The 17,418-nt window shown below is 42.7% G+C and overlaps 1 protein-coding gene across 1 annotated transcript; it reads left to right on the forward strand.

Moving 5' to 3' along the window:
- The first annotated feature begins 317 nt into the window (after positions 1-317).
- On the forward strand, positions 318-15,757 carry SNTN (sentan, cilia apical structure protein). Its single transcript, XM_060631511.3, has 4 exons — positions 318-427; positions 2,412-2,446; positions 9,555-9,694; positions 14,582-15,757. Exons 1-4 carry the CDS (start codon positions 318-320, stop codon positions 14,738-14,740), a joined length of 444 nt encoding a protein of 147 aa, XP_060487494.1. The 3' UTR covers positions 14,741-15,757.
- Positions 15,758-17,418: the final 1,661 nt, after the last annotated feature.

A 17,418-nucleotide genomic window follows, 5' to 3' on the forward strand; every position in this document is an offset into this window, starting at 1 on the left:
ATGGTAGTGTTCCCAGGTGTGACTTTTTTGCTTGATCACTTGATTAATATGTCTTTCCCACTAAGCTGTCTGAGATCAGGCTCCATGTCTGGTTTTGTTCACTGTTGTGTCCCCAGCACCTTGTAGAGTGCCTGGCCTATCGTAGGCACTCAAACGTTTGTTGAATGCATGAATGGTTTAATGTTTACATATAATAACACCAGCAAAAGGCTCTTCTAAAAGTGCCTTATATAGTTGTCATGGAGTGAATGACAATAGTAACAGTGGGCAAGTGACTGTTGCTTAGGAAGGACCAACACACAACAGGCAAGCAGAGTATGTGTGGCTGTATGCACAGTACCCAGGACCAAGCCCTCCACTTGGAAGGGGACCCCAGTCTTTCTGCAGCCCCAACATCCACTTTAGCGCCTAGGAAAATGCCCAAAAGGTCAGTGATGCGTGGCTCTCCTTTAATGAATTTTATTTAATCCTGCAGGTGCATTTCCCAAGAGATCCTGTCAACCTGATGGCCAAGAAATTGTGAATTTGGTGCTTATTACCCACCCCAATCCAGCTTTAAATTGAATTGGGGAAACAAAGGGAACAAATGTGCAGCCTTGATTGCAAACTGAAAAGATGATACAATCAACACAAATATCTTTGATTGCCTCTTGAGAAACATTTGTGAATCAAAACAGCAATGATTTTAACTGTGGAACAAATACTTGCAGATTATCCGTGACAGAGGGAAATTGATTCATATCATTCAAATGTGTCAAACTATGGCTAATAAATGAAAAATAATCTTTCTCATGTAATTTTATTTAGATGTCCTGTAGTTCAAAACACTCTCTTAAACACTTCACAAGTGCTCGGCAATATTCTGCTAGGTGGAGGTGGGAGGTAGGGAGGGGAAGATTTTTGAGATAAACTGCACAGCTCTTGCCCTCAAAGTTCTCACAGACTAATGCAGGAGATCATGACAATAGAAAATAACACAAGTCATGTTGCAAGTATACTATATGTATGCAAAGTAAAAAGATAGCACATTATATGAAGGGGATGATAAGGGTGCAAAATTTCTAGAAAACTAAGAGGAACTCACCAAGAAGACCATAAAAGGTGTAAAATATCAGAGTCCAGCTTCCTAATTTTACAAACAAGAAAAATGAGGCCCCCAAGGTGATGAGATCTTGACTAGTTAATGCCAAAACCAGATCTTCAACCCAAAAATTTTCTTTAAGGGGTTGTCTAAAATACGACCAAGTACTATTGTTCTTACTGGCTTTCTCAAAAGCCATTGGGGTTGAAATATGGAGCAAATTTTGATTTGCAACTTGTAAGGGAGTGAGATTCATCTTCCTGCCTCCTATCTGGCCCCTTATCCAATCTTTTTCTGATACATCAGGTGGAACAACTTCCCCAAATGCAAACGTGATCGTGCCATTCCCTTCCTTCCCACTGCCCTTAGGATAACGCCCAGAGTCCTTTGTAGGATTCAGCAGGCTCTGGCCCTGGCCCTTGACTGCAGCCTCCCCTTCCACCACCATCTGCGTCCTTCTCCGGGTTCTAGCCACTCTGTGCTTCCTTTGGTTCTTTGATCATGGCCTGGCTTCTCCCATTTCAGGGCCTCAACGTACATTGTTTCCTCTGCTTGGAACACTCTTCCTCCTTCTTCACCTACTGCTCAGATAAAATGCCATTACTCAGACCTGTAGACTGGGTTAGTTCTTCCCTGCCCTCTGTAAATGCTCTGACAGTCCTTTGTATTGAATTACGTGTTTGAAGTCTGCTTTCTGCACTAGACTTTAAGCCCCAAGAGTGCAGGAACATGTCTCCGTCATTCATGATGTATCCTCTCCCTCCAACAGAGGACCTAGACTCTTAGGTAGGCTCAGCTCCTGGGGCACATAAATAAACTCCAAATCCTTAGTGTTTTATGGAAAAAGAAGTTATTTTCTTTTTCTTTCTCATGTGACAGTCCGGAGTGGGGATTCCAGGTTTGTGGCAGACTGATTCCATGTAGCCATGTAGGGACCCAGGATAAGGATGCTTGTGGTTTCAACATGTGGGTTCCAAGGTGTCCTTGATAATTTCTGTGTTAGTCAGCTGGAAATAAGAGAGAACAGAGAAGAGCTCACATGAAAGGTGATCACTCTTTTCTACTCCTTTCCCATTGGAGGGAATTTAGTTATGTGGTTACGTGAACGCAAGAAAGACCAGGATGTGTGGGCGAGGCACGTTTAAGCACTTCTTTCCTATGTGGCCAGGAGGAAATGGAGTTTGCAAGACAGATGGCTGCTGCACTAGAAGGTTCAGTGAAAGCTTACTGAAAATAAGTTGATTTTTAAATCATTGTATTGCTTTACTTTCAACGCAGAGATGAATACCCAGTCTCCAAAATCCTTATGTTTCTTTCATTTTGTTGGCAGCATTTCAGTATCCAAACAACTGGCTTCAGTGAAAGGTAAGACATGGAGTGACTGGGATGTGTGTATTTCCCCTCTACCATGACAGTGCACCGGGAGTTAAAAAGAACAGGACAGCAAAGGATGCCAGAAATGTAAGAGACCTTGTGGACAAATCATCAAATACCCATGTTTATAGAACTCTTTTGAGAACTGAAGTCCAGTGATAGGAATTAGTTTGCCCCAAGTTAGTCCATTAAAGGCCAAGCTGAAAGCATGGATCCGATGACTCCTAATTCAGTGTTCTTCCCACACGCGCAGTTGCCTGTCTATGGGTAGCATCCTCCGGAGCAAGACCATCCAGAGCAAGACCATCAATATCTAACTCATGAATGGTCATTGGAACTCAGAATGCAAACAACCCCCAACTGCCCCTTGTTGGTCGAGTGAAAACTGTTGCCAACTCTCAAAATAGAAATATTTACACTCAGAATTCAACTTTATAGGTAAAATATCTTTAGAACTAACATATTGTTCTTTCTGTGGTAATATTAAGAAAAAACCCCACTCATATACTTGGCATTATCTTATTCCAAAATCTGTGGCTTTAAAATGTTCACAGAATAACAAGCATAAACTTGGATATGACTATATTGAAACTTTTTCTTCCTAAACGGCTGGCCAACGTCTCCAAAGGAGACTTGGTATTTTTACTTAAATAAATCTCCATCTTGATGGAACAATTGTTTTTATACTATGACAACAGAAAACCTATTCTGTTTTACAATATACACAATTTCGGACACTCGTGATAATTGTCCCGCATTTCTAATACAACTTATCCCTTCTAGGAAGTTGAGGGGAGTAGTAACTCTCCATCACCCTCACTGCCCCTGAACACACACACACGTGTGCACCACTCTTAGCACCAGATTCCTAGCATTGGACCATTGGGCCACATTTATTCCCATGTCCTAAAAAAACACAGGATAAACATGGCTCAACTTCCCAGAATGTGCTTTATTCAATGGCAGGTAGTTCTAAACATTATCCATTGAAATAAGGCAGGGATAGAGGATGAAGTAGAGGTGAGAACCCACATTTTCTCTGCTGGCTACTTGGGCGTATGCCCTTGACCTCTTGAGGGTGGGAGTGGGGGACGAGTACATCTCTGCCTCTAGCATTCAAAGCAGTTTTGTGGCAGAAAAGTTTGAGAAGCACTAGAGTATTGGGGAAACTACTGACCTAGACAGGAAAAAAAGAGACCCAGTTTTTATTCTTGCCGCACACTACCTGTGTGAACTTGGACAGACCACTTCTCTCCCATAGGTCTCCATTGCTCCATTTGCAAAACTAACTGCTACTAGGAAAAGTTCTCAAATGAGGGGATTCTGACACCTTGCTGTACTGAGAGTTGTGTTCCTATTACACTAATGTGTCAGGTACTTGCTAGATCCAGGGTTGAGATCTGTGTCCCACGTTCCATGGCAGGTGAGGAGAAAGAGGCAGAGGCTGGCCCTGAAGTTCCAGTCAGCTCAGTCCAACACACGTACACTAAGGCCCACAACCCTCCAGGGCCTGGGAATGAGCGTACAGGTAAATAAAATGTAGTAACTGCCCTTGGGAGTGTGCAGTCTAGAACTGTTCCGTCCAATAGAGCAGCCACTAGGCACATGAAGGTAGTGAGCACTGAAATGTGTGTAATAGATAAGTCAGATTTAAGAGACTTAATATAAAACAAAATGGAGCCTGTTTCAATAATTTGCTTAGATGGATTACATATTGAAATGATATTTAAAAAAAAAATTTTTTTAATGTTTCTTTTTGAGAGAGAGACAGAGACAGAGCGTGAGCAGGGGAGGGGCAGAGAGAGAGAGGGAGACACAGAATTGGAAGCGGGCTCCAGGCTCTGTGTTGTCAGCACAGAGCCTGACGTGGGGCTCAGTCACCACATCATGCCCTGAGCCAAAGTCAGACACTTAACCGACTGAGCCACCCAGGCGCCCCAAGTGATAATATTTTTAATACACTGGGTTAAATAAAATGTGTTATGAAAATAATTTTGTATGTTTCCTTTTACTCTCTTAATGTGGCTACCAGAAATGTTTAGATTATCATTACGGCTCACATTACATTTCTCTTGGACAGCACTGACCTAGAAGGAAATTTAGATAGCTGAAGAGTGTTCTAGTGTGAGGGTTATGATAAATGTATGTCTGGGGAAGTCGAGAAGCCCAGAAGAGGGACCTGTTGCCCAATCTGGGGGTGTCGGAAAGAGTCGTACAGAATACACTGCCTGAAAAACAATATCTAAAGGCAGTGTGCATCATGAGGAGAGACCGGACTGTGTGACCTCGAGCAAGCTACCTAACCTTGCTGTGCCTCAGTTTTCTCCTCTATAGAGTGGGGATGATACGGGAACCTACCTACGAAGGCTGATGTAAGAATTAAGTGAGTTGAACCCTGTATATCCTACAGAGGAGGGGCTGACACGTAGAATACCAGCTCCATAATCATTCGTTTACAACTGTCCTCCAGAACACAAGCACCAGAAAACTTAGAATGTCTCCACTGCTGTTGTTCACGGTTCTATCCCCAGAAGTAAGACAGAGCCTGGTAATAAATATTTGCCAAAAAGTACTTTTGGGAGAACAGAGTGAGTAAGGGGACTACACACAGTTTAGTATTATCAAAGCATAAGAAGCGAGGTCGGAAATAACAGGAGAGGTCGACATGAAGTACCTCGTTTTAACACCCTCTCCGATACACCCCTTCCAGAGGCAAGAAAGCTGATAAAAGACACCAAAAGAGAAGCATCAAGCCCTTGCATTTTTATTAGGACTTAGCCCTTTACAATATGCTTTCACATATTTGCTCACAACTCTGTGAGGCAGACAGGAATTAAAAGGCAACACGCTGGGTTTAGTAAGGGAAGAACCCAGCCATAAAAACAGAAAAACAAAACATCTCGCAAAGTATCATCGGTGTTGGTAAGATAACCAGAGTGCCTTGTTAACTTTCATATGTGATGTTTTCTAGTTCAGTTTTTACCATGAACATATGCTATTTTATAGTCAGGACAAAAACTGCCTGCCGGGTTCAAACGAATGGAGGAGAAGGAAAAAGGAGTTGGCTAGTCCAGATGGAGTCCCCATCTAGAAGGCAGCCAGACGTCGAGTTCCTCGAAGGGTTGGAAAATGTCTGGTTCCACAGCCTCCACGGAGGTGGCCTTATAAAGAGATACTCCAAAGTGGCAGATCTTTCTGTGGTCTTTGAAATCAGACTTTCAAATGTTTCCTCTGCCACTTCTGAGCGATGTGACCTTAAAACTCTTAATCTCTCCATGTGTCAGTTTCCAATATGTAAAATTGAGACACAAATCACACTTACCTCTGTGGGTTTTACTAAGCATTAAATAAGATTATGTGTGAAAGGCACCTGGTACACAATAAACAAGGAGGGTGTCTGTCATTATTTGCAAGCCCACTCCAGACTGGAAATACACCCCTTCCTCACCAGAAAGAGCCTGGAGAATAGAACAGCTCATACTAAAGCCTTCTCTAATTTATTCTTGGTTATTAATTAATGAATCAACTGGTCAAAATTACAGAAGGAATGTTTACCTCTTAAGGAATTAAGGTATTTCCTCTAAGCAATTTGCTTCTTAAAGACAGAATAAATGGAGTCTATTTTTTGGCCACTTAAGTTCAAGGTTACCGCCATATAGCATCCCACCTCCTCAAGCACACACCCCAGGAAAGACAGACCCAAGCTAGAGGAATATGCTCATCTCCATGTATTTCGACGAGCTGCAGAGTGTTGGGTAATCGAGAAGCATCTCAATTCTGACTGTGGGTGTCAGGGATGCGACAGAGGTGAAGGGAAGAGATGGCTAAGGATGGGGGAGAGGGGGAGAAAAAGCTAACAATAAAATCCAAAGAAGCAGGGAATGTTCTGAGGTTGGCATTCTAGGCTAGATGGAGGCCCAGCCACTGGGTGAGCAGACAGAAATGGGAAATGTCAAGCAGAATCATAGGCAGATAAGACTGAGCATCGGGAACGAGGGAAGAAATCAGGGAGTAAGAAGCTAAGGACATAGATTTGGCAGACACTCATTCCATGAATATATGTGAAGCATGTACCATTTGCCAGGCATTTTTCTAAAGATTCCAGGTGCCACAGAGCAGAAGACAGGCAGAAAAAAAAAAAAAAATCTCTGCAGGAGGCTTATGTTTTTGACCAGGATTCAAATTCAAGCTCTGCCACTTACTAGTGGTGGGTCCCCAGCGAGGTCACATCCTTGCTTCATCTGTAAAGTGCTATGACGATGGAGATACATACTGTGTTCCTGAACTGGAAGAGTCGATGCAGTAAGTACGGCAATTCTCGTCAAATTTCTGCTAAAGCTTGAGCGCCCAGGTGGCTCAGTCGGTTAAGTGTCAGACTCTTGGTTTCATCCCAGGTCACGATCTCACGGTTCATGAGGTCAAGCCCCACATTCAGCTCTGTGCTGACAGCATGGAGCCTGTTTGAGATTCTCTCTCTCCTCTCTCTCTGCCCCTCCCTGAGCACTCTCCCTCTCTCTCAAAATAAATAAATAAACTTAAAAAAAATTCTCTTAAGGCTTACTGCAAGTCATAAATAATATACATGGAAAGCCCTAAAATAGCCAAAATAATTTTGAAAAAGAAGAAAGTGGGGGACTCACTCTCCTCCATATTAAGGCTTACTATATGGCTACTGGAATCAAAGAAATGCGATGTTGACAGAGGGACAGATGTACAGATCAATGAAACAGAACGGGAAACCCAGACACTGATCCATACAAATATGCCCAACTGATGTTTGACAAAGATGCAAAGCAATTTAGCAAAAGAAGTATAGCATTTTCAACACCTGATGCGGAAGCAACTGGTCCTCCGCCGGTTAAAAACCCGAACTTCCACCTAAGCCTTACACCTTCTAGAAACGTGAACTCAGAATGGGCCATGGATTTAAATGTAGACCATACAATGACAAAACTTTTAACTTTACATAGGACAACTCTTTCAGAAGAGGAAACATTGATAAATCAGACTTGATAAAAATTGGAAACAATTCCTCCACAAAAGATCTCAAAGGATTAAAAACCCAACAGTTTATGAACTGGGAGAAAATGTTTGCAAAGAAAAGTCTGATGCTTTTCTATGGGCTGTAAGCTCTCCGTGGTCTTGTTCTCCTTTCTTAACCAAACCTCCTTCTTGTAGGTTTCAGTCACAGCTGTCTCCTTTCAGCTCTCCCGACGTGCCACACTCCTTCTGATCCGAGCCCTCACTATTCTGCTTGAGCTTGGGACATTCCGCACAACCCTAATCCTAGCCTGACTACCCCACCCCACCCCACCCCAACCCTTTTACATGGCAGGATCCCTCTCATCCATTAGGTCTTAACTTAAATGTTCATCTACTCACAGAGACCTCCAAGACCAGCTATCTAAGTAGTTTTCCTCCCAGATGTAATTTTTTTTAATGTTTTATTCATTTCTTGAGGGAGAGAGAGAGACAGAGCATGAGTGGGGGAGGGGCAGAGAGAGAGGGAGACACGAATCTGAAGCAGGCTCCAGGTCCTAAACTGTCAGCACAGAGGGGCTTGAACTCACAAAAGGTGACCCGAGCCATAGTCAGATGCTTAACCAAGTGAACCACCCAGGCACCCCCCCAGATGTATTTTTTAAATTTTTTTCTGTTTCTGTGCCTTTTTTACCTCATACATCACGAGCTGTAAATCCATGTTATATATGTATATAGAGAAATAATTATTGAATGTATATAAAAGCAAATACATGCATAAGCACTTATCTTATTGATTATTACTTATTATCTCATTAGATTGTAAAGTATATTGTAAAAGAGCAGAGGCCACATCTGGGTACTGAGTGGGAAAATATTAGAAATATAGTGGGTGCTCAATACAAAAGTTGTGTTATTCTGTCTGATCATCATTCTTTGTATAAACAATTGTTGCATAGTACCTGGGTTAAAAATGGTAGGATTTTGTTTTTCTTTTCTTCTTATTCATTCATTAAATGGCATGTCCTAGCACCTACTATATAGCAGGAATTTGTGTTGGTCACTGGGAATACAGTGATGAAGAAAGATATAATTCCCTGGCCTCACAGGGCTTGCAATGTAGTTGAGAAGAAAGGCCATTAAAAATGCAGTAACTGGGGCCCTGGGTGGCTCAGTCGGTTCAGCGTCTTACTTCAGCTCGGGTCATGATCTCGTAGTTTGTGGGTTTGAGCCCCGCGTCGGGCTGTGTGCTAACAGCTTGGAGACTGGAGCCTGCTTCGGATTCTGTGTCTCCCCCTCTCTCTCTCTCTCTCTCTCTGCCTCTTCCCTACTCGTGCTCTGTGTGCGTGTGTGTCTCTCTCAAGAATAAATATTTAAAAAGGTTTTTTTTTTTTTAATACGGTAACTATAACATGAGAGAAGTTCTATAATAGAGGATGTGTTAGAGCCTCAAAGGACAGAGAACATACAAATTTTTTTTGCTATACCTTGTGTAGTTCTCAGTGTCCACTGGGTGCTACCCACTAGAAAGGAATGAGTTAACATCGCCCTTTCAAGGAGTTTAAACCAGAGAAACCAGCTGGGAAATCAGTATGTTTGAGGCCTTAGGTCAAAGAGGTCCCTTATCCATCATGATATCAAAGAGCTTGTTTCAAATGCTATTCTCCTTTATCACACTGGCCTGAAGTGATGATTTGATTGACATCGAATATAAACTCCACAAGAGCAGGACTCTGTCTTACTCACTGTGGTACCCTCAGTGCCAGGGACTGAGCCTAGCGCCAAGCAGGTACCCTTTAAATATTTTGCAGATCAAAAAACCAACTGTGAGAGAGGTGAGGTGTTTTCCCAAGGTCACATGACAAGCAGGTGGTAAATCTTATCCTGATTCTACTAATTCTTATTGCTCTTGAAGGAACTTTTGTTTCAATTATTTAAGGACCTGGTGTCAGATGTCCCTACATCCCACTCCCAGATAGGGGGCAAAGAGTCCAAGGGCCACATTGACATACATCTTCCAACCCTGCTCATCCCAGTTCCCTCGGAAAATACAACCCTGTGTCTGGGGAAGAACCATTTCTAACCTAGACTACATCATTGTACGTTTCTTCCCTCACAGCTCTCAGGAAGGGCTCAGATCTGGAAAAGGCCATTGCTACCATTGCTCTGATTTTCAGAAACTCTTCTGACCCTGATGGTAAACTTGGAAAAGCTACTGCCAAAAATCTGCTGCAAACCCAATTTAGGAATTTCACGGAGGTGAGAAAATGAACAGGCATGAAGAAACGGGGGCCACGCCATACTGGGTGGCCCAAAGAGCCAACAACTCCAGCGAAAGGGCCCTATTGTTTCATTCAACAAATGTTTAATGAACACCTACCGTTTGCCAGGAAGTGAACTGAGCACTGAAGTTAATGCAGTGAACAAGCTAAAAATCCAGCAGAGTAGAGGGGTGCCTGGGTGGTTCAGTTGGCTAAGCGTGGAACTCTTGATTTTAGCTCAGGTCATGATCTCATGGTTTTGTGAGTTCAAGTCCCGTAGCAGGTTCTGTGCGGGTAGCGCAGACCCTGCTTGGGATTCTCTGTCTCTCCCTCTCTCTCTGCCCATCCCCCACTCATGCTGTTTCTCTCTCTCTCTCTCAAAATAAATAAGCTTCAAAAAAAACTTAGCAGAGTAGAGAGAGATGCTGAAAAGGTCATTAGAAATATGCAAATAACCATGAAACAGTATGGCATGCATCGAAAGAGTAAAACAGAGGGACCATCTTGGGGCAGTCAGTCAAAGAAGCTCTCCTGGAAAATAAAGGTATAGCTGAGATCTGAAGAGTGAGCAAGAGTTAGTTTTGCAAGGGAGGAGGGTGGGCACTGAGAACGTAGCATTCCAAGCAGAGGCAATGGCATATGCAAATCCTGTAAGGCAGGTCAAAGATCTGGGAGAGCCGAGAAGGGAAAGGAAAGTAGGAAGCACTAGGCGATGAGGCTGAGAAGGTGGAGAGAAGCAAAATTACAAAGGCATAGCCTGAGAGCAGGAGGAAGCCAGGAATGTTTCTAAATCAAGGGTGAAGAAATTACATCACCTGCAGATGGGATTGGGGTAGGGGTCCGGGTGGGGGTGGGACAAAGAAAGAGTGTCTGTGAGGAAGCACTCCAAACAGAGGCCAATGATGTCGGGACTAGGGTGCTGAACAGGAGAGACATCTGGAAGGTGGAATGAACAGGATCCAATAATTGACTGGCTATAGGGTTGAAGGACAGGAAGAGCAAATTATGACACCCCAGTTTCCAACTGTGGGAAGAAATGGGTGGTGGCCTCATTTCCAGAGAAGTCAAAGATTGGGGAATAAGCATATTTGAGGTGAGGTGGGGTGGGAGGAGAAATGATGAGTTCCATCAGAATTTGTCAATTTTAAGATGTCCATGAAACATTCCGGAGGAGAAACAGAGCAACAGGACATATGACTTGGGAGGTCAGAATAGAGATTTGTGTTCGCAATTCAGAAGTCAGAGTTAGCAGTAGATGAACAGTCACTGACCTGAAGGGAGTGACCTAAATTACCTAGAGGCGTATTTTCCAACCTTCAGTCATTTGAATACCTCCTTCAATATCTTTCCCATATCTGCCTAGAGTCTGTATTATAATTCACTTAGAACTTTTCTTCTTTAAGTTAACTTTCTTTTTAAATAAATTTATTTTATAAGAATACTTTATCACTGAGGCACCTGGGGGGCCCAGTCGGTTAAGCACCCGACTCTTCATTTGGGCTCAGGTGATGATCTCACGGTTCGTGATTTTGAGCCCCGCATTGGGCTCTGCAGTCAGGGCACTGCCTGCTTGGGATTCTCTCTCTCTCTCTCTCTCTCTCTCTCTCTCTCTCTCTCCCTCTCTCTCTCTCCCTCTCTTCCTGCCCCACCTGCTGTCTGTCTGTGTCTCTCTCTCTCTCTCAGTAAATAAACTTAGAATTATCTCTTTTTAATAACATCACTATTCTAAGTGTTAATTCAATGGGTAAGAGTGGAAGGTAGTAAAAGAATAGATGACTACTAACTTGTATTTAATATTTCATCCTGCCTCGCCTAAAACTGCGTTACACTCTACAAGCATACTTAGGGAAATGCTGCCTGAGGGGACATGCATAAGAAGAAAAGAGGGGTTCGTACAGAGTCTAGACCACCAATATTTATTAGTAGGTAGAGCAAGAAAAAGATTTAAAGCAGTCTCTAAAGTTCTATGGGTGTTCGGAGATACTACGAAAATAAGTACTATAATTCCATGAAAATATAAATGTATTGGCTCTAGCATATGACAGTTATATCTGGTGTCATCCACTGGGGGAAGGTGGGCCAAGGGGACAACTTCCTGTGAATCTTGGATTATTTCAAAAGACTGTGTGAGAAATCGACTTTTTTTTTTATTCCACAAATAAAGTGATTTTATAAAAACTCAATTTCATTAGAACAGGGAATAGAATGTGGTTCCCAGGGGGAGGGGGAGGGGGAGGAGGAAGTGAACTGATAGAGGTCAAAGGGTACATATTTTCTTGCTTTCTTTTTTTTTTTTTAATTTTATTTATTTTGAGAGAGAGACAGCGAGTGGGGTAGGGGCAGGGAGAGGGAGAGAGAATCCCAAGCAGCAGCCGTGCTGTCAGTGCAGAGCCCGTTTTGGGGCTCAAACTCGCGAACCATGAGATTATGACCCAAGCCAAGCTCAAGGGTCATTTAACCGACTGAGCCATCCAGGCTCCCAAAGAGTACACATTTTCAATTTCAGGAAGAATAAGTATTATTTGTATGATTATTTGATTTTTTTTTTTTTAAGAAAAATCTTTGTAGCCAGAAGTATCAGGCAAGAATTTGCCAAGCGGTAAAAAGTTCTGGGGAGCCTTTAAGGAAAGCGTGGGTGAAGAAATCCTATAACACTTGCCTACATCAGAGGCCAAACGAGATGACACATTCTAGAGAGAAAAAGGCCTCATACTTGGTGGCTGGGCAGATCTTCAGGGAGCTTTTCACATGTATGAAAATGAGGACCTAGTGGATGGTCATCCTGATGTACAATCACACCACCTACCCCTCCCCACCCCATGTAAGGGGACAGTTCCCAGGCCCCCGTGGATGCCTGAGACCACAGACAGTACAGAAGCCTCTCTAGACTGCTTTTCCTTATGCACACACCTATGATAAAGTTCCGTTTATAAATTAGATGCAGTAAGAGACTCCTAACAATAATAATAAAATAGAACAATGACAATATACTCTAGTAGAAGTTACGTGAACGTGGTCTCTCTCTCAAAATACCTTATCGTACTGTACTCACCCTTCCGGTGGGCATGTGAGATGATAAGATGCCACGTGACTGAGAGGAAGGGAGGTAAATGACGTAAGCACTGTCACGTCAACTTAAGCTTCCATTGACCTTCTGATGATCATCAGAAGGAGAATGGTTGCTTCCAAATCCCAGTTGACCCAGGCAACTCAAACTGTGGAAAGAGAAACCTCGGACCAGGGGGTTCCTGCTGTAATTCACCATCCCCTCTGAGAACAGCCAAGGGCAAAAGAAAGTTAGAGCCAAATCATGTCCCTCAGTGTAGATTAAACTTGAAAGAGGCAGACAATTTCTGGATCTCTGGCAGCAGACCTATCCAGGCCTCATGTGAAGTCCTGCTCTCTGCTCAAGATGACAGAAAGCAGAAGCCATATTTCAGGGGACTCTAGGACATTCTCAGTATTAATAGTGGTAACTTAACTTTAAGGAGCAAACATGGAGAGTAATGTCAGGACGCTGCCTTGGACCTAGCACCCAGCTCTGTGAGACGCCTCAGGGCAGGTAGGGGCACACACCCGCAGCCCCTTAATGACTAACTGGGGTTTCTCCTACATCCCTATGTGGAGCTCTCTGGTTAACTGAGATGGCACTTTGGGCTGAGGCCTGGGTTCTGAGAGGAACATCTCCTTTCTCACAAGCCTAACATAATTTGGGGGGATCTTAACACTCTATAGTCAGTCAGATAAAATAAAACTGAGCATTTATACTCACTGATAAGAAGATACAGAAACAAGATGGCTGATCAGGCCCCAAGAGAACTACCTGGGCCAGCTCCCAGGTACTTAAAATACATAGAAAAAAAAGAGAGAAGATCTACAGCTGCCTCTGACCTTTGAGCAGTGTGTCCTTCCACTAGTAAGTAGTCCTGTCTCTGCCGTGGGCCCCACCATGTCCACAGAGCGCTCAGCTGTCATGGAGCGAGGCAGGGGAAACTCTTTTTGCCTTCACTGTTAGGTGTGACCTCTTGAGGACAACCAGCCTGGAGAGACAAGAATGGTCTAGTCGGTAAGAGGAATGTATCATCATTCCTAAAGTGCTTTAGTCGTTGCTGTGATGGCTTTTTACAGCTAGCACATGGCTGAGCATTTGGGGTTGAACTAAATGCAAACACAGCCCAGAATACCAGAGAATCAAACGACCTTAATGTTGTTAATGCCACTTGGGAGGATATTTCACAGGCTGTGGTTGGAAACTAAAAAGCCTCTTCGTGGATGTACTACTCACATGTTTCCCCTCAATCTATTTAGGAGGACTATGGACTTGGGTGTGATTTGTGATGATACTGAACGCTGGACAATTTTCCAAAGCACAGATTTTTCTATGAGCATTTTTTAATTTCGTATTTCTGGACGATCTTATTGTTCATTAGAACACGGAGTGAATACCTCTCATAACAGAGATTATATGTTGAAATTGTGAAAAATGTAACATATCTGTGCTTCTAGAGAGGCAGATGGTTAGTAGTTAAGAGTGTGGGCTCCAGAATCAGGCGGCCAAGACCATGAACTCTAGCTTCGCACCAATAGCTGCCTAGGTTGGGGCAAGTGACTTAATTCTCACTGAGTCTTTTGATGCTCATCTGTTAAGTGGGGATAATAGTCATATATTCATAAGGTCACTGTGGAAATTCGGTGAAATAACCCATGAAAAGATTTAACACAGTGCCCCACTGGTAGCCCTGGTAACAACTTGACATCATATTGTTACTACCGTGTTATGCCATGTTACAAGAACATGTTAATAACATGTTTCTTAATTGCTTGTTATCTGTAAAACCAAGGTGGCACAATGAATTCGGTTTTTACTTATTCTTTATTCTCACAGGGACAAGAAACAAAACCAAAATACAAAGACCTCCTTTCTGAACTCGACGAGCACACTGAAAATAAGCTTGATTTTGAGGATTTCATGATTTTGCTCTTAAGCATCACTGTAACTTCAGAGTTGCTACAAAATATATGGAGTGTAAAAATCATGAAGTAAACAGCTTTAAAAATACAATCAGAGCACCTGGGTGGCTCAGTTGGTTAAGCGTTCCACTTCAGCTTGGGTCATGCTCTTGCAATTCACGAGTTCGAGCCCTGCGTTAGGCTCTGTGCTGATAGCTCAGAGCCTGGAGCCTGCTTTGGATTCTGTCTCCCTCGCTCTCTGCCCCTCCCCTACTCATGCTCTGTCTCTCTCTGTCTCTGTCTCTCTCTCTCTCTCTCAAAAATGAATAAACATTTAAAAAAAATTAAATATGCAAGTAAACAAAATAATGGCAGTAGATTGTTAAATGACTGAAGACTTTTCCATTTTATTTTTAGCTAATTGAGCAATTAATCCCATGAATCTGGGATTGCCTGGGATGGTTCTGATTGCTAATATTTAGACCCAATAACTCCAAAAGTGCCTGCATACTCTCCAGGAATGTTTGAATGATCTAGTCTCTGGGTGCTTTACAATAGTATACATTTGATACCACTGGGTACCAAATTGCTTTTGCTTAGTCAATAGTGACTTAGAGCATCTTCCTTATAGTCTTTGAGTTATCACTTAATGAATGAATGAAGGTTTGTTCAGCCTTTTCTGGATGATACTGAGGATACAGTAACGCCCTAGCTACATACTCTCTGCCCTCAGACATGCCTGCAGAAGTCTAGCAGAGGAGGTGGATATTTAACAATGGATGTCAATTGCATATACACTATAATTATAAGGGCACCAGGATGCTAGAAGTGTTTATCACATTACCTGAGCTTAAAGGTCAGAGAAGCTTTACTGCAAAAGGTGAAACTACATGAGGGGAAAAAAAAAGATCAGTGGATGCCAAAACTGTGGGCGGGAAATGGAGTTGTCCACAAACGGGCACAAGGGAACTTTTGGGGGGGAATGGCAATGTTTTAAATCTCGATTGTGGTGGTGGTTACACGACTGCCTACATTTGTCAAACTCTTAAAACTGTATGCTACAAAGAGTAATTTTGCTCTATGTGAATTATACCTAAATAAACATAAAATCCCAACATCCCAATATCCTTGTAATCTGTGTGTCAACTTTTTATTGTCAACCAGCAACTTTTTGAGAAAAGCTTCTAAAAGTGTGTTTCAAGGACCCACATCCCCTATGTCCACGCCTGTGTTCTTGAGTTTAAATTACGCACACACACGCACGCACACACACAGGTCAATGCCTGAGCCTTTGAGACAGACTTTCACAAAAACTTCTACTCATTGTAAAATTATTGTAACTTCGAAAGTCCCTCCGCCTTATCTCCCCTTTTCTTCCTAGTCCAGCATGGTAAGCCTCACATACATAATGTGAAGAAACTCTTTCAGGAGGGAGACCTTCACCCCTGGTCTCACCCTATAGTGTTCCCAATCCACCGAGATCTGACTCCTTGCTTCTTTCCACTTTCCAAACCTCAGGCATTCTTTTTTTTTCTAACATAACGTACTGTCAAGTTGGCTAACATACAGTGTATAGTGTGCTCTTGGATTTGGGAGTAGATTCCCGTGGTTCATCATTTACCACACCCAGTGCTCATCCTAACAAGTGCCCTCCTCCATGCCCATCACCCATTTTCACCTCCCCAGCCCCGATCAAGTTGGTTTGTTCTCTGTATTTAAATTTGTTCTCTGTATTTAAGAGTCTCTTATGGTTTGCCTTCCTCTCTGAAACTATTTTTTCCCCTTTCCTTTTCCCATAGTCTTCCCAAATTCTACATATGAGTGAAAACATATGATATCTGTCCTTCTCTTACTGACTTCTTTCACTTAGCATAATACCCTCCAGTTCCACCCAAGTTGTTGCAAATGGCAAGATTTCATTCTTTTTCATTGCCGAGTAGTATTCCATTGTGTATATATCCCACATCTTCTTAATCCATTCATCAGTCAATGGACATGTTGATAGCACTGCTATAAACATTGGGGTACATGTGCCCCTATGAATCAGCATTCCTGTATCCTTTGGATAAATTCCTAGTAGTGCTATTGCTGAATTGTAGGGTAATTCTATTTTTAATCTTCTGAGGAATCTCCATACTATTTTTCAGAACGGCTGCACCAGTTTACATTCCCACCAACGGTGCAAGAGGGTTCCCGTTTCTCCACATCCTCGCCAACATCTGTTGTTTCCTGAATTGTTAAATTTAGCCACTCTGACTGGTGTGAGGTGGTATCTCCATGTGGTTTTGATTTGTATTTCCCCAAACCTCAGATATTCTACATTGAAGAGTTTACATACCATGTAAGAAAAACCTCCAGACTTTACCCTCTATCATCCTTTTAACAGGGGATACAAATGTTCAGTAGGGCTCATACTAAGTGCCAGGCACCATTTTAGGGGCTTTATAAACATTAACTCTTTCGACCCCCATAACAACCCTCTGAGGTATGTATTAATACTATCATCTTACAGATGAGGAAACTGAAGCACAGAGGTTTTGATTTTTTCCAAAGTCCTTGAAGTGGCAAGTTTGAGAGTTTTCTGCCCTCTCTGTGGGTATTGCTAATTTCGTTCTAATATTAGACTTTGTCGTGAGCAATAATATTATAATTCAACAGAAATAACTGCACATTTCAGGCACTGTGTGAGAAAGAGGTATCAGCTGGGTCCTGGGGAACCATTTGGCATTCCTCAAATAGAACTCTGTGGGCTGCTCTCCCTCAAAGCCCTTT

Source organism: Panthera onca, chromosome A2 (genome assembly GCF_046562875.1).
Source record: "Panthera onca isolate mPanOnc1 chromosome A2, mPanOnc1 haplotype 2, whole genome shotgun sequence".
Lineage (NCBI taxonomy): Eukaryota > Metazoa > Chordata > Mammalia > Carnivora > Felidae > Panthera > Panthera onca.